The 27855-nt window shown below is 41.2% G+C and overlaps 1 protein-coding gene across 2 annotated transcripts in view; it reads right to left on the bottom strand.

Annotated features, from left to right (window-relative positions):
* LOC148030672 (ABC transporter B family member 20-like) overlaps window positions 1-25594 on the bottom strand; it is a 34743-nt gene extending 9149 nt beyond the window's left edge. Inside the window, exons 1-10 of one of the 2 annotated variants that reach the window (XM_087687023.1) lie at window positions 24338-25594; window positions 23394-23448; window positions 23136-23311; window positions 22784-22984; window positions 22387-22646; window positions 21922-22232; window positions 21603-21823; window positions 21173-21513; window positions 20231-21054; window positions 19891-20132 (exon numbers count right to left, since the gene is read on the bottom strand). In XM_087687023.1, the coding sequence (XP_087543149.1) occupies window positions 19891-20132; window positions 20231-21054; window positions 21173-21513; window positions 21603-21823; window positions 21922-22232; window positions 22387-22646; window positions 22784-22984; window positions 23136-23311; window positions 23394-23448; window positions 24338-24709 (3003 nt within the window). In that variant the 5' untranslated portion in view covers window positions 24710-25594. The remainder of the gene's footprint in view (window positions 1-19890; window positions 20133-20230; window positions 21055-21172; window positions 21514-21602; window positions 21824-21921; window positions 22233-22386; window positions 22647-22783; window positions 22985-23135; window positions 23312-23393; window positions 23449-24337) is intronic. The other variant, XM_087687024.1, reaches the window with a different exon arrangement.
* Window positions 25595-27855: the final 2261 nt, after the last annotated feature.

Below are 27855 nucleotides of genomic sequence, written 5' to 3'. Positions count from 1 at the left end.
AGAATATATAGGCCAAATAAATGCCAAAAATATGGCTGGTTGGCCAACATTAAATGTTGGCCGAATGGCTACAAATAATGCCAAAACACAAAAAATGCTAGCAAATAAAATGCCTAAAATATCGCTGTGCCCAGTCTGCTGTACCACATGTACAGACTCAACCATGAACTAACTATTCTACTAACAACAAAGACCAAGGGCCAAGCGGCACGAGGATGGTGCCTCGATGATGAAGAAAAGAGGTAGCCGCAGAAATAAAAGGCCCAAAGTAGAGTGGAAACCCTAAAGAAACTCCTCACGATCATGGAAAGCCCCCTTTGAAAAAGGGCCAAGAATTCCACAACCACATCATCAATATCGTTCCCCTCTAAAAGTGATGGGCAGTATGAGGGAACCACCAGAGGAGAAGGTGGGGGATGGGATGGAACTTGTGGGATAAATGGTGCACAATCAAAAATAGATACAGTTGTATAAAGCTGCCAAGCTCTTGGGAATAAAGGCCTCGTGCCTTTTAAATGTGCTCGGGTGTGAACACACCCTTAGCACTTGTACTTACACATATATATCTATAAAAACCTAAAGGTACACTCTCGTCATTGTACCTACAAACGTGCTCACTCTCTACTCTGCTCTCCCTCACTCTCCCTGTCTCTCACTACGCGCAACGACTGTTTGTCTCGATCTACGTGCCTAACCGGTCCCTACTAATTGGTATCAAAGCATAAGGTGCTGCAGATGATCGTCAGACTGAGGCAGAAGACCAACGTGGTGACAAGACAGCTCAAAGGCGAGCAAGAGAGTCGCAGGCAGGCTCGTGTGTTGGAGAGACAATCAACAAGTGCAAGCCTGTAGTATCGGAACGTGGCGGACTGGCGACCAGCTAACAGGCGACTCCAACAGACGTGACGTGTGGGTAGCGGGAGCAGCAATCGACTAGAGCACACAGCTAAAGTTGACATGGACCAGGTGCACAACGGACAACAATTGAAGCATGAGCAGGCGTCGTCGCGTGACGACTGGGCGACTGGCAACAATCGCAAGCAGGCGGGCAACGTTGTCGCGAGCAAGCATCGTTAGCGTCACGCGACACCTAGCGAGTCAACGGACCCGTCAGAATTTTCTATAAAAATCAATCTTTTTCTTTTGAAATTTCTTTTACCCACTGACGAGCGTTCACGCATGGAGGCACAACTTCCAATTTTCATGCAATCCAAGCCCAAAAATTTGGGGCTTTTCCCAGATTTGGGGAATTTGATGCAGGACAAGCAAATCTATCTCGAAAATTGCAAGAATTTGTGACATTTTGTCCCCGAGATTTGGGGCTTTTCATGTACATGCACAAATTGGGCTGAAATTAACCCAATTTCTCGACATTGAGGCACATTGGACCTCGTGCAATTTGGGGCTTTTGCAATTTGGGTAAAATCTGTGCAGCATTTGGTCATTTTATGTACATGCAGGTTGAATTCCACGCAATTTGGACATCAACACTTGGTAAAATTTGGGGGTTTTGCTGAAATTTCCCTATTTTGGCAAAATTGGCATGTTCTATACATGACAAAGAAAATGCAGATGTGTGTTTGATGCTTTGAGCACAAAATTTTGGGGCTTTTGACCATTCGTGTCAAATTTTATGCCCGTGGGTACATATACGACAGAAATTGCAGCTGAAATTTTGGGATTCCTCATGTAATGTAATGCATATGCCCTTGGAATAGCTGTAATCAGTTGAATAATGCTGTAGCACATGGTTTGGTGCTTCTGAAAATTTAATTACAGATCTGAAATCTGTGCTTCTACGTGGTCATTTATTGCTGATTGGTACTTGTTTGTACCTTGGTCACTTGGGTGACAGTTTGGGCCTGCATTTGCTAGTTTCTTTGTCACATTTGGGTTGAAAATCATGGTTGGCAGCAATGACAACAGTAATCTGATGCACATAAAGAAGCTTGAAGGCGCACATAAATTTGCAGTTTGGCAAAAGCAGTGCTACAATATCCTGTTGCAAAAGAAGCAAGCAAAGCCGATCAAAATCAAAGGGGCAAAGCCCGCATACATGGAATAGGACGATTGGGATGAGTGTTAAATAAGCTTGCACACTCAACCATAGAGCTATCGATTTCTGATGCCTTGCTATTCAACATTGAAGGTTTGGATTCTGCATATGCTATATGGACTAGACTAGAAAAACTATATGCACAAAAGAGTGCTGCAAGCAAAGTGTATTGGCTGAAAAAGCTTATGGATTTGCGTATGAAAGAGGGTACAGCAATGTCTACTCACTTGAGTGAGTTTAACTCCATTTTCAGCCAGCTGATTGCCTTGAAGTTCATGATTGATGAGGAATTTAAGGCTACTTTCTTACTTTGCACTCTATCAAAGAGTTGGGATACATTCAGGACTGCTATGAGCAATTCTAATGTAATCCTTTTGTATGCTGATATAGAGAGTGCTCTACTTATGGAAGAGATGAATCAGCAGAACAATGCATCCAGTAAGTCTTCCAGTGCTTTGCATACTAGGGGTAGATCATAGCAAAAAGGAAAATATGATGGCAAGGGACGCAGTAAATCACGTGGCAAAGATGTTGAATGTCATCATTGTGGCAAGAAGGGTCACTTTAAACGTGACTGCTACAAATGGAAGAAAGAGAAAGGAAAAGGCAAGAAGACAGATGATAGCAAGAAAGAGAAGAAGGACAGTCAACCTAAGAAAAGCAGTGTAAAAATTGAAGAGATGAATATAGTCACTTATGACAATAACAGTGGGAGTGACGTACTCTTTGTCTCTTCACACTTTGGTACACATGCATACCTGGATTCTCGATTCAGGTGCTTCCTTTCATGTCACCCCTCATCATGAGTGGTTCTCCGCCTATACAGGGGATCGACATGGTGTTGTCCATCTTGGGGATCACTATGCATGTGAGATTGCAAGTATTAGCACTGTGCAGTTACAGTTTCAGCATGGCTCTATCTTTACACTTCAGCATGTACGGCATGTACCTCAACTCAAAAAGAGCTTGATTAGCACAGGGCAGCTAGATGATGATGGTTTTCATACCACCTTTGGTGATGGAAAATGGAAGATCTGTAAGGGATCAAGAGTAATTGCCAGAGATTGCAAGAGTGATACTTTATATCCACTTCATGTATCTAGTGTGCGTGACCATGTTGTTGCAGTGACCGAGCAGCCAAGCGTTTCTTTATGGCATGGCCGGTTGGGACACATGAGTCAAATAGGAATGAAAGTGCTCTCTCGTTTGGGTTACTTGCCTTGTCTTCGTTATACTGATTTTGAGCATTGTGATCATTGTATTTATGACAAACATGCACAGACGTCTCACAAAAAGTCTCTTTCTTTGAAATCTCCTCCTCTAGAGTTAGTACATTCAGATGTATGTCAAATGCCAAGATTATCTTTAGGGGGAAAGAAATAATTTATCACCTTTGTCGATGATGCTACACGGAAAGTATAGGTTTATCCTATTCGTAGCAAGGATAAAGTACTTGACAAGTTTAAAAAATTCTTGGCATTGGCTGAAAATCAAATAGATAAGACACTTAACTATCTTCACTCTGACAATGGTGGGGAATATGTGTCCAAGGCCTTTCAAGCATTTTGTAACAGTAAAGGGATAAAGAGGGAGCTCACTACCTCTCATAATCCGCCCCAAAATGGAGTTGCAGAGCGTATGAATCGGACCATACAAGATAAGGTCCATACGATGTTGTCTCATACTGCATTACCCCATGGTTTTTTGGCAGAGGCTGTTATAACAGTCGTTCACTTAATTAATTGGTCACCTATAGGTCTTTTGGAGGGAGGGAGGGAGGGAGGGAGGGGGGGGGGGGGGGGGGGGCGCAGGGGGGGGTTTCCCCAAGAAGCGTGGTCGGGCAAGCCACCTTCATATGATCATCTAAAAGTGTTTGGCTGTGAGGCTTTTGTGCACATTCGTAAAGAAAAACGCAACAAACTTGAGCCAAAGTCCTGTAAATGCATTTTCCTAGGATATGGTAACAAGGGTGAAATGGGGTATAGATTGTGGAATCCCGAGAAAAGAAAAGTAGTACGCAGCAATGATGTTATGTTCCAGGAAGATCGCATGCACAAGCAGCCCGAAAAGACTAAGGAGGTCCGTAGGGTTGTATTCCAAGAAGAAATACCTTTTGGACAGCAAAATGTGCCCGCTATACAACAGCAAATACTTACTGTAAATGAACTTGTAAATGCAGAAATAAAGCTGAAAATGATCAACCAGCTATTGCCCATGAAAATGAGCCATTATATGTGCAAGAACAGCCAAGACAGCAAGCTGTTAATGCTGATTTGCAGGCTGAAATGCCAAGACAGCATGCTAAAAATGAAAATTTGCAGGAACAGCCAGCAAACAATGACCATTGGGTTAGGAGATCGTCTAGGGCTTCTAGACAACCTGACACATTTGGTCTTGGTGCAAATGATGTGGCTGATTGTGTCATGTTGACAAACTGTGGTGAACCATCTTGCTTCAAGGAAGCAATGGACAGACAGGACAGCAAGAAATGGTATAATGGGTTTACAAGATGAAGGTCACTTCTGGTTTCTCACCAAAGTACAAAGCAAGATTGGTTGCAAAGGGATACAAGCAGAAGCATGGAATTGACTTTGATGAGATTTTCTCCTGTAGTCAAGATGACTACATTGAGAACCATTTTGGGCTCGGTTGCAATTGAGGATATGGAGCTCAAACAGATGGATGTAAAGGCTACGTTTTTACATGGTGATTTGCATGAAGATATATATATGCAGCAACCTAAAGGGTTTATTGAACAAGGGAAAGAAAAAATTGTATGTAAACTCAAAAGGAGTTTGTATGGGTTGAAACAAGTACCAAGAGAATGGTATCATAAGTTTGATACATTCATGTAGTCCCAAGGCTTTCATAGAAGTCAAGTGGATCACTGCTTGTGCACCAAGAAGGCAGCAGATGGCAGCCTGATTATCTTGGTTTTGTATGTTGATGACATGTTGATTGCCACCAGGGATACTCATGCCTTGGATTCATTGAAGCAAAGTCTTCATGGTAGCTTTGACATGAAGGATCTTGGTGATGCAAATCACATTCTTGACATGTGAATACTCAGAGACAGATCAAAAGGCTTACTCTATCTATCTCAACAGGAGTATATCTCCAAGGTTTTGTAGTGTTTCAATTTGGAGGGGAGGGAAACAATTGGGGTCTCATTGCCTCCATATGTGAAACTTAGTGCAGAGGACAGCCCTACATCTGATGATGAGAAGGCTGAAATGGCCAAGATACCATATGCTTCAGCTGTTGGCAGTTTGATATATGCTATGGTTGCTACACATCCTGACATTGCCTTTGTAGTGGAAGTGGTTGACAAATACATAGCAACCCCTGGCAAGAAGTATTAGGATGCAATGAAAGGTACTATGAGATACCTCAAAGGCACAAAGGAGTTGTGCATCTGCTTTGAAAAGCAGAAGGCATCTGTTGTTGGCTTTACGGATGCAGACTATGCTAGTCATGCGGACTGCAGGAAGTCCACTTCTAGGTATGTGTTTACTTTCACAGGAGGAGCAATCTCTTGGATATCCACGCTACAAAAATGTTTGCATTGTCTACTACAAAGGTAGAGTATGTGGCTGCCACTGAGGCATATATGGATTTCACGTCTCGTGGGAGAGCTTGGCATCACAGAGTTGACCTATTCTCCATTGTGGTAGTCAGAGTGCTATCATGCTAGCACGGAATCCCGCCTTTCGTGCAAAGACAAAGCACATACAGGTGAAGTACCACTTCATTAGAGATGTACTTGACAACAATAGCATTGAGCTTGTTAAAGTGCATACAGATAATAACCCTGCAAACCTTCTCACGAAGGATCTTCTAGCAGAGTGGTTTACTCATTGCTGACAGATGATGGGAGTTGGATAGATATATGTATTTCAGCTTTGTACATACCTAGGTTGATTATTTTCTCCTCTTAAGGCACATTGCCTTTAGGTAGGAGGTTGTTGGGAATAAAGGCCTCTTGCCTTTTAAATGTGCTCAGGTGTAAACACACCCTAAGTACTTGTACTTACACATATATATCTATCTAAAAACCTGAAGGTACACTCTTGTCATTGTACCTACAAACGTACTCACTCTCTACTCTGCTCTCCCTCACTCTCTCTATCTCTCACTACACGCAATGATTGGCTGTCTCGATCTCCGTGCCTAACCGGTCCCTACACAAGCTACCTTAGAGAGCCATGCACAACGGAAGGGGAATGGAGCATAGATAGCCCTTGCTCCTGCCAACCTATCACAAAAGTGGCTCTTGGAAAAGAATTATCAACAAAGATGGCTAGCTCAATGAAGACAACACAAGTCTCGAGGCTAGAAAGGCCAGAAACTAAGAGAAGAGGAAAGCCCAAGTTCGAAACATATAAGGCCTCAGAAAGGGAACTTGATGGACAGTCAGATAATAGAGGCAAGGTACCAACACCACTAATAGGCATCAAAGAGATGGCAGTACCCTTTGATGGATGAGAATCCTGCAACAAACCACCTCAAGGAGTCATGACTCGATGCACCACCATCAAGGAGCCAAGGCTGCTCAAAAGACAAGACAATCATAGTTGTTTGCAACAGGAAGGGATGATGCCTGGCAAGTTTCATCATGGACAGCAAGTTGCTTCTTGAAATCTCTGACTCCCACACATGGTTCTAATACTGTGAGAGAGTGCATAATGGAAAGAGAAAAGTGAACATGGAGAGAAGACAAAGAGAATACGAGAGAGAGAGAGAGAAGGAACAATGTGAGTGCAATGGCTGAAGGTACAAGGCTGCAACAACCAGCCCCAACATGCAACTCTACTTGTCAATTTGTGCACCAAGTGGTAGCACTGAGATGAGAAAATGAGAAGGGTTGGTTGATCGTGAAGGATCAATGATGGACAAATGAGAGTGGGAGGGCAAGCCGCCTATATATAGGCAAAAAATGGTAAAACCCTAAATAGGATGAACCACCCTAAAAATGGCCAAAAGTGCCCAAAAAGAAATGCACTTATGTGCCCTCCATCTAAAGTGTCTAAAACACATAAAATGATACATAAATACAATGTCAAAGCTCCTAATGTCCTTGTTTGACTCAAACTGAGGCTCACAAGCAAGAGATGACCACACAAGACACACATGACTGCTAACAAGAAGAAGAGATTGCTAGAATGTCACATCCACTAATATGAAGGCATTGGTGGTGCTGCAAATGTCCACTAGCAACATAGTAACCATGAAACGCGTTTCAACAAGATTGAAAGGTGAAGCTTCACTAACAAAATATTCTACTATGCAACATTTCACCTCCCTATTTCATTCCAAGGAAAATAATCCAATTCTATTTTGGACTTGTTGAATACATGCACTCTAAATGAGTAATTATTTTGTTTACTTTGATGTTTCACTTTGGACCTATCCAAGGGTGAAACTTTTCATGTTGAAACACGGCATTTCGGGAGTGAAACATTTCACAATCACCCTGACTAGTTGGCAACGACTAGAGGCAACACTAGCAAGGTCAAAGACAAAAGATGCAGCTAAGCTAAGATGAGAGGAATCAAGCTATGGCTCAATGGCAGCTGTGGCAGCAACAGCTCATGAGCTAACTAGCCGTGAAGAAGGTGGCTCTAATACCACTATTGGGTCAATGCTCAATTACACCCACACATACACTCAAAATGAACAATTAACAACAAGAGTAAAGAAGAGATTGTTGGAATGTCACATCCACTAATTTGAGAATGATAGCATGAAAGCACAATCCCTAAGTTACTATAGTACCACACCCAAAGTGGATGCTCACACGCAAAAAAGCCCCTTCTCCACCTAGACAGTAAAAAGTACTTGTGGGCCATGGATAAGGGAGCATTCATACCAAAACAACAAAGGTACACGATAAGTGTCACAAGCTACAATCCAAGAATCTATGTAGAAAGAGCACGAGCAAAATGGAATGCAAAACTCAAAACTTACTATTATCAATTGAGTTGCAAAAAATGGGGCTGAACGTCTAGGAAGATGTTGCCAATGCCAACCAAAATGCCAAGTTCTCTCAATTTTAATGAATCTCAACAAGATTTGTGAAAGCCCCAATGTTTGATAAAGAAATGTTAAGAAATTTTGCTTAAAATGAAAAAGCCCCAAGGTTTTCTAACGAATTGACATAGAATTTCGGGTTTCACTAGTGTTGCCAGTGTTCTATAGCATCAAGAGGTGATGCAAGATCTTTGGAGGTGGAGTTCAATCGTGGGGATAAGAGTGAGCAGCTTGTAGACTTTGACAACTTGGATAGACTTCTAACGGTGGATAGGGCAAAGCACTAGCAAACTTGGGAGGAGTTGGTTACAAGTTTGCAGCTAGTGCAAGAAGGCCAAGCACTCACGCAATGCAACAAGGGACAAAGACAACACCTACAAGGGGGTGCTACCTGATTGGAAAAAGAGGCGACATTGTAGAGATGGCAAGTTGCAAGCGTGCACCACTGCACAAGTACAACTCACAAAGCAACTAGAGATAACTAATCGATAGGAAGTGTTGAAGGCCTTGCTCACAAAGTAGGTGCATTGGGCAAAGTTAGCAGCCTAGGCAACACTAACAAAGGTGCTTTTGAGACAGAGAGACCCATTGCAAGTAGGTGAAACTGAGCAAGCTACTAGAGTTGGTGACCAGAAAGTTGGATTGGGGTGACAACTCAATGGCAATGGTGGCCAAGTTGAAAAATCAAGGGGAAGTCGGGCTGTCTCAACGACGATGATGGCAATACGAGCTAGATGCCGGCAAAGAAGATAGCTTTAGTACCATTGATGGATCAATGCCAAACTACACGCACGCACACTCCTAGTAAAAAGTGAACAACAAGAAAAAGAGAGTGCTAGAATTTCACATCCACTAATGTGCAAATGATGGAATGACATTAGAACCCTAAGATGCTATTGTACCACACCCTAAGCGGTGTTCACATGGGAAAAAATATTCTCTAGCAAGAAGGTAAAAAGTGATTGTGTGTATAGGGAGTGTTCACACCAAAACAATCAGAGGAATACGTTAAGTGTAACATATCCCACCATACCTCCCTCATTGGTACCCACACCTATCAATAAAGACCCACTAGTAATTTAGTATATGGACAATCCCCTTAATTAGCATCTTTTTGTCAAAAGTGGGTGCAATGGGAGTGTAGAAGACTGTTGTATAGGTTGCAAAACAAGAGAGAAAACAGAAAATAGAAGAAAACAAAAGAACACTGCAAAGGGAGAACTAAGAGATATGCTCAAGAAAAGGAATCCATATACCAAACACGAGACAATAACGTACAACAATGAGACACTCGCTGCATAGACACAAGCACCAACTCCCTCTCTCCAACAAGGTCTACACTAGAATTTTGATGTGATGAATGACCAAATTGTCAAGAAGGAAGCCAAATAAATAGACCAAAAATATACCATCAATGTGATCAAGTTAGTAAAAATTTAATGTTGGTCAGCCAGCTATAAATGCCAAAATTACAATCATAATGACAACAAAAAATGCCTAAAATATTTAGTTATGCTTGTCTCACTAAGGTACATGCCCAGACTCACTCATGAGCTGACTAGACTATTAACACTCTCTCTCAGATCATAGGTGATCTGATACAATACAATGATATAATGATATTGACTCATCATAGTCCATACAACAATGACCACCAGAATAGGACCATGGATACCCAAGTTTACACTAGAATTTGCAAGTGATGAACGACCAGACTATGGAGGAGGGACCATAAATATGCCATCAATCAAGTCAACCGCATTTAATGCTGGTCGGCAGCAATAAATGCCAAAATCAACATCATAATGACAATCTAAAAAATACCTAAAATAATCAAAAATGCTTGTCTTACTAAGGCACGTGCCCAAACTCACTAATGAGCTAGCTAGACTACTAACAATTTCACCACCCCGACCTTCAAGCGCATCTTGTGTCCCTTATGAAAGTCATGATGAGTCCTTGGTCCATCAAGAGATACCCATTCAAGACATCTTCCACTCACCAAGATGTACAGGAGGGGTTAGAGATGGCCTAACCATTAGCCTAGTTAGATTGGTTATCCAATAGGACCTAATTAAGCCAGTCATCCATTAGCACCTTTAGGCTAATCACCTAGTTGGACACATTAGGGTAGTCATTCAACAAAATCTTTCAGGTTGGTATCTGTAGTAGATCCTTAACAATAATATTGCACTCTCTTTAGGTTTACTTTGTTCGTAGCCTTGCACCAAAAAAATCTCAAGGAAGCAAAGATATGCAAGCTGTAACTTCTATCTTTGGTACTAGCATATTAACCTTGAATTTTCAGTTATGAGCTAATATTATAGGGATCTATTGACTTTGATTGGGCTAGACACATGGACATTAAGTACTATCATGGGGGCCCCATATTGTCCCCCGTGCTCAAGCCACACTTTCTTGGACCATCATGAAGTAGGTGATTGTTGTTACTTCCTCTCACGAGATCAAGTTTCGTATACACTTTGATACAACCATGGAGACCACTTCTCTTCACAAAATCACAAGTTTCAAGTGGAGTCAATTCTTCATCTAGTACTTGGCACACTAATCACCACAATTGACATCCTTGCTTTGCCTTTGCCATTGGCACGTAGGGAGGAGGGGGAGCATGCTCCTTCTCATTCAACATTGACATGATAAGGAGTAGGGGTGCTAGGTCCTCTTTCACCTTTCATATCTACTTGCTAGTGAAAGGGAAGGTTACTTTCCCTCATGTACATTCACAACCTTGTTTGTCTTCTATTAGTCTTCCGCATCATCATCTCTTCCTATTTATACTTTGATGATCCATTCATATTCTATGTAGAGCACACTTAAGCATCATTATCTCTTTCTATTTGTACTTTGATAATCCATTCATATCTAATGTAGAGGACAAGTAAACCCCATTAAGGGGGTTTCTAAAGAGAAACCCTTTGCATAGCATCATGTTTTGTGACTTAGACACTGGCTTGTTGAAAATCCAATTAGACGGCCTTCCAAGTGAAAAACCTTGCATATGTAAGGACTTGTATTGAGCTGAAAATAGCATCATAAACTGATTAGCTTTTTATTACAGCCCTAAAATTCAAATGTTACCACACTTTCATTAAAAAGAAACGTGATCTTAGAGAGTGTTGTGTGTGTCCCAACATACAAACCCTAATTTGAATCCACTTATCTATCAATAGACAAGCTGCCTACCACTCAACCTCCTCCCTTGTTTTGCATGTCATCCCTAGTTCATCATCACATGGATGTTATCACGAGGACATGAAATTTTATTGCTTTGCTTAGCATTTGATTAAAAGTTAATCAAATGTGCTAATGTGACTTGCATACGTAAGGTGCAAGTTAATTATTTCATAGTATGAGACCTAGGACCTTAAAGTATCAGCTAGTGCCAAACACAAAAGTTGTAATAAGTTATACCTGGCAAGCACTAGGTGGTACCTGGTGTCAGGTTTGGACCTAGACCAATTTATTAGCCACTAATGTTAGTGGTGGCATTAGAGACTATGCATTAATAAATTAATCAATATCAATCTAAGGATCAATAACTACTCAAAGATACTTGGAAAACAAATTAGCCTAGCCAATTTAATTATTGGTTGGTTGAATTATTTTTGTGAGTACTAGAATAACTATTAAATTAAGTTTCAAAATTAATATTCTGAAAATTAATATAAGAAGCTTGATAATGCTAGAAAATGGGATTAGAAGGCTATGTCTTTCAAAGAGCACTATGAATGCCAATCCCTGAGCAAACCAAGGGGCATATTAGTTTGGAGGCTTGCCGATCAACTTTGACAGCAAGTGGCACTTGGAGAAGTGGAGAAGGTTAGAGGGTCTCGGCTGTACTCCATCCATTCACAATAAAAGTTAAAGAAATACCGCAAGGGGTGCCAATTTTAGGGCCAACAAGCTGTCCATTATCCAAATTAAAGTGGTAACATTTGCATTTTCAATTTATGTGAATTTATGCTTGCTGTAATAACTGTTAAATCAAATCATTACCACCCTCTTCGAGAAGGAAGGCTGGTTTCAAGATTCCATCTTCGAGATACCATCAACTCCCTTGAATTTATGGGCCCAAGGCACCTAATTGAAGGTCACAAGTTTGCTCTAGTGCTGAAATTGTAATCAGCTGAGCATTACACGAAAAATGTCTTCGAATAGTGAGATGGGATCAAACACGGATAATGCCTCTTAATCTGGCAATTCAAAAAGTATTGGAAAAAATGCAATGCCTAATATTGGAATAGGCTTAAAGCATGGACAGCTTGAACAATTTAGGCCAATTACCCCTTGAGTTTCACTCAAGTCTTCCTCTAATAGAACCCCAACTGGCCAAATGCTACCCAAGTTCACAATGGATGGGCTAGCATCTCAAAACCCTAACATTCCACGAATTTCAGATGCTGATTTCATTGTACAATGCCTTTTATCGATGACACAAGTCCCGAGGTGGATTTTAAACCCTAATTATTGCTATAAATTAGGATTTACAATAGAATTTCTCTTACTGTCCACCAAATCTGGTTGTGATCTTTTCCAAGTAGCTGAGATTTGCTACTACAATAACCTGAGAATGGGCTAGAGAAGGTGAGAGGATGCAAAAGAGAGAGAAATTCCTAATTTTCCAAGCATGAAATGGCTCAAATTGACTACTACCTGCTCTGATCAGCCCAAATTAATATTCCATGAGAAAAATGGCTGAAATTGATGGATGTCTACTTGTAGGCATCATAAATGTTATCACGGCATCACCAGGGTCTTCTGCAGCAATTGGCAATCTTGGCAACCTCTTGAATGTCCCCACGACAACAAGTTCTGATCAGCAGCTTCTTATTTTTTCCCTTAGGCTGAAAATCCACTAAATGGCTCAAACCAGGCGCAAGAACGTTTTTCTTAGTTTGCATGAATATTTGTGCTACATTGTGGCCTTTAAACCCATTTTTCAGTATTATACAACCATTAAATTAGGAGATTACGCAATTTCTCTATCCTCTAGTATCTATGTTCATCAACCGTTGGCCACTACTGCAATGGATCTTCGATCTCCACCTCAATCAATGCCTCATGGCATCTAAAACCAGCCTTCCTCCTCAAATAAGGTGGTAATAACCTAATCTAACAGTAATCACATCAAGTAATGAATTCACATAAATTAAAATGCATACTTTATCTCTTAATTCTAGAACAATGGACAACCTTTTGGCTCCAAAACCAGTGCTCCTTTCGATGTTTCGTTGTCTTTTATGGCAAATGGATGGAGTATAATTGATCTCCTTCGCTAATCCAAGTGCTACTTGTTGTCATTCATAACCAACAAGCCTTCAAACCAATTTGCCTCTTGGTTTCCTTGGGAAATTGGCCTTCGCCCTAATTGTGAAACAAATTTAGCCCCGATTTTGATATTGGCTAATAATTGGGCTCTTGAATCTCCCTAAAATTCTTCAATTATCAAGTATTGGAATTCAAGTCCTAGGTCCTCAATTCTAAGCACCATCCTAAGGCAAGTGTCAAACCTTAATTTTTACTCTAAATTAGGGTTTATAACAAAGATTAATCAAAATCTCCACCTTTGATGACTCGTATTTTTCACCTCCTTACTGATCATTAGCATCTTGTGGCCTTGAATGACTCGCTTCTTGGTCAACAACCACATTTTCTCCTTGCCATCCATGCTATAAGCCTATTGCAAGATTAGGTATTGCAGTTTTCCCTTCCCCTTCATTATGTGCATTTTTAGAATGAGATGCATCATCACTACTCCTTCCCATCTCACTATAAGATGACATACTTGCTGTAAATGCTCAGTTGAAAACAATTTCAATACTAGAGCAAAAACTTCGAACCTTCAATTAGGTGCGTCGGGCCCACCAAGTCAAGAGATTTGATAGTCTCTCAGCAAATGGAACCATGAAACCAACTTTTCTCCTCAGATAGGGTGATAATAACCTGATCTAACAATAATTACAGCAAGTAATTAATTTACATAAATTGAAATGCACACTTTACCTCTTAATTCTTGCACAATGAATGGCCTCTTGTCCCCAAGACTAGTGCCCCTTTCAGTATTTCTTTATCTTTTATTACAAATGGGTGGAGTACAACTGATCTCTTCCACAATCCAAGTGTTACTTGTGTCATTAATGACTTTCAAGCCTTCAAACCAATTTGCACCTTGGTTTGCTTCAAGAATTGGCCTTTGCCCTGCTCCTTGTGAGACAAATTTAGCCCCAATTTATATCTTGGTTGGCTAGCCTCTTGAATCTCCCTGAAATTCTTCAATTTCAATTGTTGGAATTCAAGTCCTAGGCCCTCAATTCTAAGCATGCATCCTAAAGCAACTGTCAAACCCTGATTTTTGCTGTCAATTAGGGCTAGAGGATGAAAAAGAATGATGAAAAGGGGGGAAAAAATCAGAATTCTATCTTGAGAAAATGGATAAAATCAGTTGTTGCCCTATCTAGACAATAGTGAAAGTTGTCCCCACTGATGGAACACCCGAAATATGATGTTGCCTAGTTAAAACAATCCCCCAAACCACTGTCATTTATTACTAAATTGTTTCCACCAGCAGTTCTTATATCACCATACCTCCTTTTCCTCTTCATTATTTTCATTTTATACTTCATCACCAACACCCACGAGTGGTTGCAATAGTTTATTTGTTTTTCCTATCCTTTCCCACGGGGCACAAGTACTTGAAAGGACCAAAACCACCGATAAAATCCAAAAAAAAAGATTCAAAATGGTTCCATCCACTTTGCAAATCCCAATAGGCCACTAGGCAACTAATAAACACCCTTTGTCAGATGACTTGGCCTCTCTAGGGTGACCCTTTAGGCTCCCTTGGGAAGGTTACTATCGCCTTTGTAGTCTTGCTAGGCCACCGAGCAAATAATACACCCTTTGTTTTCTTCACTGCTTAAGGGTGGAATGGCTTGGGATAAATATAAAAAATGGGCTTGCGTTATGTTTACAATCTCCTTCTAGTTTCAATTTTGGGCTTGAGGAGGAGTGTTGAGCTAAAAATAGCATTATAAATAAACTAATTAGCTCTTAATTACAGCCCCAAAATTTAAATCTTAGCAAACTCTCATTTAAAAGAAAGGCGATCCTAGAGAGTATGTCTCCATAAGCCAAACCCTAATTTAGGAGGATCCACTCGTCTATAAACAGACAAGCTGCCCACCACTCAATCTCATCCCTTGCTTTGCAAGTTATCCCTAGTTCATCATCACGTGGCTCCCATCTCCTCCACCCTTGCTGCCCACTCATTCCTCATCATCTCCAATTGCTGCCATGATCATCTAAAGGTTGCCCACACCTGCTTTTTTATTCCAAATGCTATCACCATCATTCTAGCCCTTTATTCGACTACTGCAACCCCTGTTTGAGTGTTCCCATCTGCTGCCCTGCTCATTAGGACCTGTTGGACTGTTGCTCCCATCTCCTCCACCCATTGCTGCCCACTCATTCCTCATCATCTCCAATTGCTGCCATGATCATCTAAAGGTTGCCCACACCTGTTTTTTTATTCCAAATGCTATCACCATCATTCTAGCCCTCTATTCGACTACTGCAACCCCTGTTTGAGTGTTCCCATCTGCTGCCTTGCTCATTAGGACCTGTTGGACTGCTGCATTTTCATCCCTACAAGCTGCCTTGTTATTGTTTGTGGTCTAGAGCACTTTCCAGCATTGGCCTGTTTTGCATTTGCATCTACAGTACGTCATTTTGCATTTTCAGCACTTTTCTTCATTAGGCTCTACTCCAACTGATACTTAAAGCACTCCAGATCCATCTCCAATGGACAACACACATCAACCCCTCCCGCAACCCGCTCCCTCGAGAGCCATCAATTGTTCTTCATTTCATTTCTGAGTTCCCTTTCTTCTCTATTTGTGCTTTTGTGCTTTGCATTTGTGTTTGAGTTCTTTGTGTTTCAATCATGGTCATACACTTGGTGTTTGTTTTTTTTTTTTGCAAACCCTAGCATGTCTCCACAACATGCTCACGGGGCATTCAAACTATCAACCCAAATCTATTTAAGGGGAGACAAGGTATGCAATTCTTTGAAGTTGGTCTTTAGAAAACCCAAAGGGTGGTAATCTAAACCTTAATTAGGAGAGCACTTACCAAAGGGGGAGCTAGAATGGTCCTACTTAAGGAAACAAAGAGAGATTGACCCCCAAGCTCAGAGCTTCCTACGGTATTTAATTAAGATTACTCAATGCTCTCTTAGATAGATCTACAAAAATGAGAGAGAGAGAGAGAGAACGACCTTTTTATCTTGTGCAGTTTCGGTATTTAATTAAGATTACTCAATGCTCTCTTAGATAGATCTAGAAAAATGAGAGAGAGAGAGAGAGAGAACGACCTTTTTATCAATGCAAACTGCACAAGAGAGGAAAGAGATTGCTTGTGATACATGCAAACATGTTGGCATCTCATGTATTTTATGCTAGTCATCTCCTGGTTGTGAACTCTACCAAATTATAATGGAGACATTGCAGCTCTAACAGCCCTTGCATTTCAGGTTTAGTGTATTCACACTATCAATTAGTTCACACTGGCAAGGGCAGACAGCAACATTCATCATATTTCCTAGGAATAGGGAACATCCCCCCCCCCCCCCCCCAAAGGCTCGGAACAAGGGGAACACCAAGGTTAGGGGTTTTTTTTGGGGGGGGGGGGGGGGGGAAAGGCGGGGGGGGCTGTGTTTGTAGAAAGAGAGAGAGAATTTAGTCACACTTGAAACCTAGAGATATGAAAAATTGGAAACACACAGAAATCATTGATCAGCCATGTATCAATTATTAAGAGAGTCTAAATCTATTAGAACTAAGTATTTTAATCCCAAAATCGTCCATATGGCACATACACGCATCATTTTTTTAAGAATCTATTCCAAAATCAGCCATACTCCATGAAATTAGAGAGCTTATAATCAGCTATGATCAAGATTCAAAACATTATAATCAACAATAGTACATAAGTAATAATCTACCATGAATCCAAAAGATATACACTAAAAAGTCACAAAATGTGCACTAAAGATGAATGCTCATCCCACAAAACAACAACCTCATCATCACCATCATCATAATAATCTTTTGCCACTACACAAAAGAATTAGTCTTTTGCAACCAATGTACAAGCTAGCAAGCGAAGATCGGAGCTCATATAAACCAAGCCATTTGTCTTCCTTGCATCAAGAAGATTTCTTTTCTTCGAGTGGATATGATTGGATGAACTCCATAGTTGCTCTAAACAAGAAGAGTAAACTATTTTGCTAAGAATATGAATTGCCAAGCTTTACAACTCTAGAGCTTCTATCTTCATAATCTTTCCACCATAAAGTAGCTCCAATATGTGTCTTATTCTAGTGCATCCTCCGTACCAAACATTCCTAATATCTATCAATATACAAAGAGCCACTTTTTTCTTTTATGTTGCATCTCACGGCTAGTAGAATAAAGCCTTGCATGCAGTTTGTTCCAAGCGTTGACTACCTCAAGGACTCTTTCTTGCAAACTTGGGATCAAGCACATATGTTGCAGCATGCATAGAAGAGTCACACTCATTCCATCTATTGATGCATAACTGTTTAATCTACTCATACCTATCAGCATTTGGCTTCAAACTCTCCAACTTCTCAATCATGCAATCCACACCTTCATAAATCTCTCCGATGCATGGCTCCATACCATCTGCAAGCCTCAACATATATGCATGATAGGATCAACCATTTGATTGGTGTGATTCACCTTGTCCCAAAACTCTCTATTAGAAACATATGCATTACATAACACATAAATAGAATGACAGCCCCGGTCCAATTTTCATACTTATCACTGGCAAATAGCTCTCTAATTGCACCGTTGCAATAGTGCAATTGACTACACATAAGAAAATCATAAGCAAACTATATTTTTGAGTATTTGAGCATATCTCTATTACTTCTCTTGAGACAATCAGCATAGAAGTACTAATGATTGCATACACTTGTAACAATCTTGTTGCCTTTTGCAACAAGAGATGTAATTCAAGGTAAGTCTCCGATATCTTTCAACGAGTTATTCAAGCAATGTGTCAAGCTTAGACTGAAAGTGATATGTGGATACATTGCCATTAAAATATCATGTTGTCTTTTGCAACAAGAGATATAATTCAAGGCAAGTCTCCAATATCTTTCAACGAGTTATTCAAGCAATGTGTCATGCTTAGATTGAAAGTGATATGTGGATACATTGCCATTAAAATATTTCCTACTACCATGTTTGTAGGTTCACCATCAACCACAGATTGCACTACATTTTCTACCGCAAGAGCCTGCACTACCTCGGGCCACTCAGATGTCGACATACTTGTACTCCTCCCGCCTCTCTGAAGTATCATGACTACCAATAAAGTGTGAATCTCCACAAGAATATGCAACAATGCCATGTATGGACCTATGGCATGCATAACTCCACCCATTTGCTATCAATGTAACTCCATTTCTTGCCCATTGATTGCGAATATTTGCTATAGCAATTTCTATGGCTGCTTTCTCCTTTTGAAGCAATGCAATCCCGATAGTTTCTGATGAAGGGAGCCTATATATGGGCCCATCCTCTGCAATCTTTGTCACCATATTTGAAAAATATGGTGGCCTCACTAATTTGAATGCAATATGGTCATGGTAGAAAAAGTGTGCCACTACCACATATATTTGCTCTTTTTTCCTTGGTTCCCATAAACCATACAATGAACTTTATCTAATACCACAACTGTCATCAATGGCCCATGAGGAGGCTACATAGCCCATAATCCTAGTGATCTTTTGCATGAAGCACAATGTCCTACTGGCCATGGTATCCATGATGTTGGATCCCTTGCTATGTTTGGTGTCCCCTTGGCACGTTTACTCCCCATAGAAGTGGCTACATGATCAAGCAATTCTTTTCTCAACTGATACATTGGTGCAAAAAAGCACCTCTTCCCCCCTCCTCGTGCAACAAGGGGCTCTCACTTAGCAATGTGACTTTGAATCGCTAAGGTGGAATCAAAGATGAAGGTGGTTCAAGTGACCTAGTTGTACCAACAGCCCCAAAATCTAAGAAAATGAAATTACAAACTTCATACGTAGTTGTTTGAGAGTGGAATATTTTGCCTTACCAAAGACCCTATCAAAATCAAAAGCTAGGAGCCAATGTTGAGTATGTGCCACCATGAACCCTGAATTTTAGTATTGCCAATGCACAAGTCCCCAGTCTTCAAGGATAAAGTAAATAATAGAAACTCAAGACTAATGACCATCATCACATATGGCTTGAAATAGTGTTTTCCCGTAAAGGATAATTGTATTAATTACTGAATTACTGGAAAAGTACAAGAATGGACTAAATGGACAGCAGAGGAACTGAAGAAACTGCAATATGCTATGAGACCAAATCATCCCTGGGGAGAACATCCACACGCTGCACAATATCAAGCTGCCAGTGAAGACCCCTCAGGCGAGCAATATTAATTTGCACACCAGAAAGGGAACCAAAAATGAAGGCATTCTGGGTGGTCCAGTTATGCCAACAAACTCAGAGGCCCAGAAAGCACTATGAATCTCTGTTTTCATTACACCTAAATGAACAGACTGGAAATTCTTATTTTAACAAAGTGATTTTTTGTTTTAAATACATTCCTAGTCCTGTAAATGACCAAATAATTTCACACCATAGCAATATTAAACATGCATGCTAAGTTCAAACTTCTGAGCAATGGAACTTAATTTTCAGAATGCCCACACTGACCTGAGCTACAGCTGATATTGTCAAGAGAGGAACTGTGGCAAGAGCAACCAGTGCAACGCGCCATTGTAATGCAATACCCACTGCAAAGGCTACAAGCATAGCTGTCAAATCTTGAATGAGGATTGACAAGCGATTACTGAATGCAGCTCGAACAAAAGTAGCATCGTTAGCAAGGTGCATATTAAGAGCATCTGTGCAGTTTTCTTCCTCATCAAACCAACCAACTTCATTCCTTAAAATAGCTGCAATCAAAGACAAAATCAACTTTGGTTTAAAATCACCCCAGAACTGAGCTCTCTGCACTAGAAAAAAAGATGAAAGTACACACTTGCATCCATACCTGAAAACATCATTCTTCGCACTCGTTCTGTCATCTTCTCACCCATAATACCAAAATAGAAATGCTGCACAAAATTAGCTATAACTGTGACAAAACCCATCCCTACAACTAGCAGGCACCACTTGTTTATTTCATACTTTGCATGCCTTTCATTCAAAGGCATTTTATAGTAGTTCTGTACCACCTGTACAAGCACAAATGCTAGAAGAGGATTGAAGGAACCAAAAAGAGCAGCACCGAGACTTCCAAGGATGGCATATAACCACTCTGGAGAGCTCAACTTCGCAAGGCGCCAGAATGATGGCGGTCGACTAATCACCTTGTCTGTTAGCTCTAAAGTGTTAAGATCCGGTCCTATATCTAAATGATGAATATTAACTCTACTGAATGTTTTGGAGTGGGATCTTTCATTTTTTGGATCAGAGGTCAGAAGTGGAGATACAGGGGATTCAGGATCTGAATGACTCGAGGAAAGTCTTTGAATAGCAACATCCAGTTTTGGCAGAGGAGGCAGGCAAATTTCAAAACTATCCTGGTGCTTGTTGCCAGATGATACCTTTTCCTGCACATCAAATGGCATGTTAATGTCATGTTTCTGCTCCAGAGGAGGGCTATGCAACTTGGGTGAATCATGAACACTGTGTTCAAACATCTGCATTCCATGACTTCCATGCTGCCGCTGAAGTGAAGGAGACTTAAGTAGCTGCACCGCATGTGGTTCTTGATGCACCGGTAAAATTGGAGCCTCCCGGTACAAAGGAGTAACTCCCTGATCTTTCAAAGATTGTGAAACTGTAAGCTCCCTCACAGGCCTCGTTACAACCCTGAAAATTTAGGTGAATGTGATGAACATGTGCCTCAAAATAAAATAGGTAGGTTCTATTTGAGAATATCTAAAAGGAAGTGCACAACCCAAATAATCAAGAGCTGAGGTGATGTTACCGCTTTGGTGGCTTTGCAGCCTCTTCGTGTCGGATAAGATCTGTGTACAAACCATTAGCTGCCAATAGGTCCTCATGTGTTCCAAGCTCAACAAGCTGGCCTTCTTCCAAAACAGCAATTATATCAGCACTCCGTACAACAGAAAGACGCCGTGCAATTACAACAGTAGAACGGCCCAGCATCAATAAATCTAGAGCTTCCTGCACAACTCTTTCAGCCTCAACATCAAGAGCACCTGTCGCCTCATCTAATAAAAGTATACAAGGATTCTTCAGTACAGCTCGGGCTATTGCTAGTTTGAGCTTCTGATCCTCGGACAAGGTGATGGCAGCTCCACCAACCTGCAAACAATACGTTTGTACTTAAACATTGAGCAACAGACCCTTCATTAATCTAATGTCTATGCTGCATAGTGCTAATATCTCTAGACCTGTGTGTTGTATCCCTTCGGAAGAGAGCTGATAAAAGTATGGGCATGTGCAATTTTTGCTGCCTCTTCAATTTCATCCATGCTCGCAGTTCGCCCATAAAGTATGTTCTCTTTGATGCTAGATGTGAACAAGGCAGGTTCCTGGCTCACCAAACCAATCTGACTTCTCAGCCATTCGACCCTTAAACTTTTAATGTTCTCCCCATCTAGCAGCACTTCACCTGGAATGCCACATCTCACAAGTTGGAACATTGAAAGCAAGTGTGTGATGCTGCAGACAAAAACTCAATTCAAAAAACTTATGCAAAACATGGCAAACCTAATGTGGGATCATAAAACCGCTCTATCAGAGGAATGATGCTGCTCTTGCCAGAACCATGCCTTCCAACCAATGCAACTGTTTTTCTTGCAGGCACGTTGAGAAAAAAACCACTTAATATAGGTATATCAGGACGAGATGGATAGCTGAAGTACACATTTCGGAACTCAAGGTTCCCCTGAACATTACTCAAAACCTTCCCATCTTCACCACCACCAAAAGATGACCTGCTAATCATGTCAAAAAGCCTGTGTGCTGCAATTCTTCCTTGCTCAAAGGCATAAAAATTTGTTGCAGCCTGGTTCAAACCCCTGTGATACAACGGGCAATGAAACTACAGATGTTAGAAACAGTGTGTTTGCAAGTATGATGTGACTTCTCCCTTCACACACTGCTGAATGCTTTCACCATTGATCTTTGAGTGCTAAATCCTAGTGAAAGAAGATAAACAGAATGTTGACTCACAGGCCACTTAAAATTATGGAGAACAAAGCAGTCACAACATCACCCCCGTTTGCCAATCCCCGAGTCACAAGATATCGTCCAAACCACAACTGCAGGGCACATGAGCAGATGGCAAGTCCGTATGTAAACCCCAAGCCTAGCCCTTGCACCAAGCTGATTTGAACGCCATAACGAAGAGTTGCTTGGAGTGCATTGGCATAGGAGTACTTTGCAAGTGTCTCATTGGCAAATGCATACAGGGTCCGGATGTAAGCAATAGCCTGAAAATCCCCCCCCCAAAAAAAAAGAAACAAAATGAAAAAGTGAGGTAAAAAAGATACAAAGGAACTTTTGTTATATGAAACAGCATTTCCGATATAAACACTCAGTATCAAACCACATTCTCTCTGTGCCTTACCTGCTCAGCTATTGTGGCTGCTTCAGCATAGGCATCCTGGATGTCTTCAGCAAGTTTGTGTAGAAAGATGTTTGAAATACCTCCAGCTGCAACTATGAAGGGTCCAGTGGCTAAGGTAACAAGAGCAACTTGCCAACTGCCGAGAAATCCCACAACTAGGCCTCCCAGAAAAGTCGCCATGTTATGGATGTAATTTCCCACCTGTAACAAGCACAATCAACTATCTGCACTGTCCAGGCCATTATGCAAGAAACAACATACTTGCAACTTGACTGAAACAGTCAGAATCACCAGTGCCTTCTGATTCCAAAGGAAACATGCAAAAGTTCACCTTATTCAGAAGACAAAATACCTTTTCGCTCAATGTGAATTGGATGAGAACTACATCATTCAGAACTTGGCTAACAATATCTCCATTGTTTCCATAGGTATCAAAAAATCCCATATCCTGATTGAGCAAGACTTGCACATAGCTCAAGCGAATCCTTGCTGTCTGCCGTTCTCCGGTGTAGATCCAACATGACACCTCTGTCCAAAAAAGCAGCCCTTTGTAAAGCCTCTGCTAGATTTAACAATAGACATGTCACAAAAGAAAAGTAGAAACGCTTACCAATCCAGCCTGCGACCAATGCACTCGCTGCCACATACACAATGGAAAGCGCATGCTGCAAAACATCACTTTAGATCTCAATTCACACAATAAAAGGCTAAATAATGAAGTTGAGGTAAGAACATTCTCCAATCATTGAGAGGTTGATTGTCATTCAGTAATATGGATACTTATGGACCATAATCTAGCCAAAGTCTCTCTCTAAACTCAGAATTAAAGGTCACGAGATTCTGGCAAATATTACAATTCAGAATTTCCTGCCACTTTATTGAGAATTGCATTAGAAACTACATCCGTAGAGCAAGAAACAACTTGCTTGTGCTATACTTAAGCACTTCTAAACACACAATCTTTGGTATAACATAAATGTTACCACCATAACCTGGAATCTAGAGTCTAGACAACAATCTTAGAAGCCTGGATGTTACACAAACGATCCCAGTCTTTCCTCTGCACATCAAGTATGCACCAACAACAGAAGGTAAAAAGTCTTCAGAGAAGACAATATACTCCACTACTGAAGACATCTCTCAGTTAAACAAAGTTCCTCTAAAAAGGGAATGTGTCACTAGCTGTTCCACCTACAAATGACAATAGCCGTGCCTGCTATCAGCTCTTTCCATACAATTTTCATGACCAAAAGAGTGAAGTGGATACATAAATGCAACACCTACATACTTTCGGCATCCTCAATTTTAACTTCTGTTGGATACCCCCTGAACCCTAATAGATCTGATGCCCATGAATTAATAAACTTCTTCTGGCCTTCTCCTATCCTTGTTCTTGAAATTATTACTGGGATTCTCTTGGTGATTTGACTATAATACAAATATAGCATTGTCCTTTCCATAGCTGAAATATGGAATTCGGGAAAAGGCACACACAGACTTACAATGCTTGAACCAGTTCAGAGCTTAGACATCAACGTGTGCATAAAGACTTACCGTAGTAAACTCCTGGAACTGTTGAGAGGTCGAGCTGTCTTGCAAGCTGAACATGTTGATAATCTGTCCGAAAAAGTGCAAATATATTGGCAAGGCTGCTCCATGTGCTGCAGCTGCTATGGCAGCAATTACCATCAAAAACCAGTCGAATGAAGTGGCATAAGCAAAAAGCCTGAAGAAAGGTACAGCTGCAGGTGGTGGCTCTGTTTCTTCCGTTTCTTCCTGGGGTCCATCTTCGTCCACAGGGATGGCATCAGCACCAACATCCAAGTATGGTGAAGGAGATTCCGGTGGTTCAGAAACCTCAGACACAGGTGTCAATGGCTGTACATGAGGTGGAGACCAGCCAAAGAGACTCCTTGGCAGCATCATTCTCCAAGGAAGTCCCTCACTTCAGCCACAAACACCAAAGCACCATAGCTTATAGTGAACAGCACTGCACGGCTGCAAGATCTACCTTGATCTGAAAAGAGTGTCAAGCATATTCCAAGAACTTGAAACCAGCGTATGCTTTCTGCTCAAAACCTGTCGCCTAAATACTCCCTTCGCAAATAATTCTGCTACTCTAACTTTTGGTCTACCTTGGGGGAGGCTTCATGATGAGTATTGAGAAAGTTGTCATGATAAGATGTCTTGCCAGAAGATGATCTCGAACAGGAGAAACTGATTTTACTCTGTCGAGTCTTAATTTGTAATACTGGAACCCTTACAGCACAGGCATTCCAAATTGATCGCAATGAGCTGTAGAACTGCTTAATTTTCCACTCGTTGGCTCGTTAAGGAACACACTCGCAACTTCCACAGCAAAGCACAACCTCATCGATACGAGTGTCACTTGCAAAATTGTCCCTCGAAATAAGTCGTAATGCTTCGAAATTGGCTTGCACAAGCGCAGATGTGAACCACGGTCTGTTCGGAGAACAGCGCGGCGACTCTTCGGGAGGCGCGTGATCTGAGAAGGCTAGGGTTTGGTCCGAAACGCACCACCCGCAGCTGTCGCCGGGACACGGGGCTCGTCCGGGCGCAGGCCTGCGAGCTGAGGCAGCTCACCTCGGGTCCTTCGAAAGGGAGAGACAGGGAGAGGGAGAGGGAGAGGAAGGCAGAAGAACGCCCTGTGCTAATGCAAGGAGGCCGTGTGGCTCGCGAGGAAGGAAAGGGCTTCTCATCGGCATAGCCGAGCTTGCCGTTCTTGTTGCTGCCAAAATGTTTCTCTTTTCCTTATTCCATTATTCTAGTTTGTATGTAGCTGCCCCCGCCCGCCCCCCCCCTCCTCTCTCTGGTCTTCTGTGTCTTCCCCATGCTTTGACTAAGCAAAAGATCCACTTGCACGCATGATCAAAATCAACCACAACAACGAACGGCCTTTGTCCAAATCCAAATGCAACACGCTTCACACGTGTGCCACCGTTAGTTCAGCCAACTTGGCCTCTCTAGACTCTCTCTCCACCTAAGTTCTCCATCATAAGCATTTGAAAAATGACATCATTGAGCTTTTTGGATTGATCATCTTGAGAAAAAATCTTCTCTCAACCAACCAAAGCTAGGGGTCAAACTTGCAAAGTAATATGCAATTCCAAGTGTCATTTGTATTTCAAATGTACCGTATATACATGCTTATGTGAAGAGCATGACAAAATAAGAAGTGCTTTTCTAGTTTTCAATCAGTAAAGTACAATAGAGGTGTTGTTTTCAACATGAATAGATTTGTGCCATTGGGGATGCAAAACCCACAGATTGAACTCATGCAGCCGCAATACTCAACCCACGCTCGAACCACTAGGCTACTAGCTACAATACTCAACCCACACTCGAACCATTAGGCTACAACCCCATTGGCCTTTTGGCTAAGATCATGTGTACTAATTATGTTGTTTTGCATGATGTCTGTTCGAGAGAGGTGCAAAGGATTACCATTTTATCGTGCCTATTAACCCTAAGTATATAAGGCCATGGGTGTTGGAGTGAGCTAACATCTTTGCATATTCAAGATTTTAAGTCCAATTGATGAAGGTAAGAATTGCATGCCCCACCATGTCGTTGTAATGGAATTCAAGCTTTGCATGTGGTTGTTTTTGAATTCACTCTTGAGCTAAGGTGCCCCAATATTCTCAAATCATTCTCAAACATCATAGTGACATGGATGGTTGGGTATAATCACTTTCACTGATGGTGAATGCACTCGAAGGCATATATGACTAAATATTTACATCATCCATCATGACTATTGATAAGTGAGCTACAAAAACCTAGTTTACTTCCTACTGGACCTATGGAGGCTCATTATTTAACATTTGGACAAGTTGGATAGCTTTTTTATTCCTAATAGAGTCCCTTTTATGGACACTTACTTTAACCTATCATCTTTTAAAATGTGGGTCTCACTCTTTATTCTCACCAGTTGCTTTGTTGTCAAATACTTAATTATGTTCTTCTTTTGTAATGTGCCCGTCTACTATCGGCTATCCTAGGCATGTTTTAGCAGCCCATTGAGAAATGAATCTAAGCGTCGCTACCCGACACTCCCATGGAATCTTCTGAGGTTTATCACCTAGGGTTTCCTAAGTCCACCTCGCAAATAGAATGTTCGCGGTCGAACCCACTAGGATCAACGTGAAATCTGGGTTCCTAGTAGCTAAGGTCTCTTGTCAGCATTCTAGCATCGGGACCTAGATATCTTACTTTATGTAAAGATACCCAAGCCTAAGCTGACCCATGCCGCACTTGGTTCAAAGAGAATGGGAAACAAGAGGGATGCGCTACTCAACCTCTCTGCCCGTAGGGCATAGTCCCACACCGATCCCTTAAAACAACATGAATCGGGGTTCTAACAATTTCTAATGGTCGATCGTCGATAAAAACCTTGTGAGAGGCCTCCCAGTTCTTTGGGAACACCCTACCGTAAGACAAACCCATTGCGAGTTCCACCCACCTGCTTTCCTTGATAGCTTTAGTTTCCTAATTAGGTCCTCTCACATTTACATATGATATTTTAAAATCAGCTTCCTTAATTAAGCCTTTTAGGAAACAGGGTTTGTTTGCATAATTTATAGCACAAATACGAATACAGAGCATGCAAACCTTTTGACAAACAAGTTCCTTAACTTATTTTCCAGTTAATCTTTGTCTCCTTCCCATATAAGAGAATTATGTATCCCTTCTGTCCAACAGAAATACCCCGTCCAAATCACATGGCACTATAATTTCTATCATTTACCTAAAATAGGATCTTCCGACGCCCTAGACGTTAGGCTCATAGCAGTCTACAACTCCACTAGGCAAGGGGTGTCCAGAGCTCCACTAATCCCTAGCAACCTAGGAGTGAGACACAACTTCCGTGGTTTTTCACCACTCGACCTTCGACCCGTGAATCGAGCAGTGCCCTTGGAGATGATCCACACGCTCAAAATATTCTTTCTTAATTAATCCAATTAAGAATCAAGCACAATCAACCTAATATCATCTTCCAAGAGAACATTCATTTATTCCCATGGCAACTTGTCATCACAAACCCCTACCAT

This window comes from Lygodium microphyllum, chromosome 10 (assembly GCF_053477565.2).
Source record: "Lygodium microphyllum isolate KBCC chromosome 10, Lygodium_microphyllum_v1.1.10, whole genome shotgun sequence".
Classification (NCBI taxonomy): domain Eukaryota; kingdom Viridiplantae; phylum Streptophyta; class Polypodiopsida; order Schizaeales; family Lygodiaceae; genus Lygodium; species Lygodium microphyllum.
Note: the sequence above shows the minus strand (reverse complement) of the source record. Positions and strands in the feature narration are given on the sequence as shown.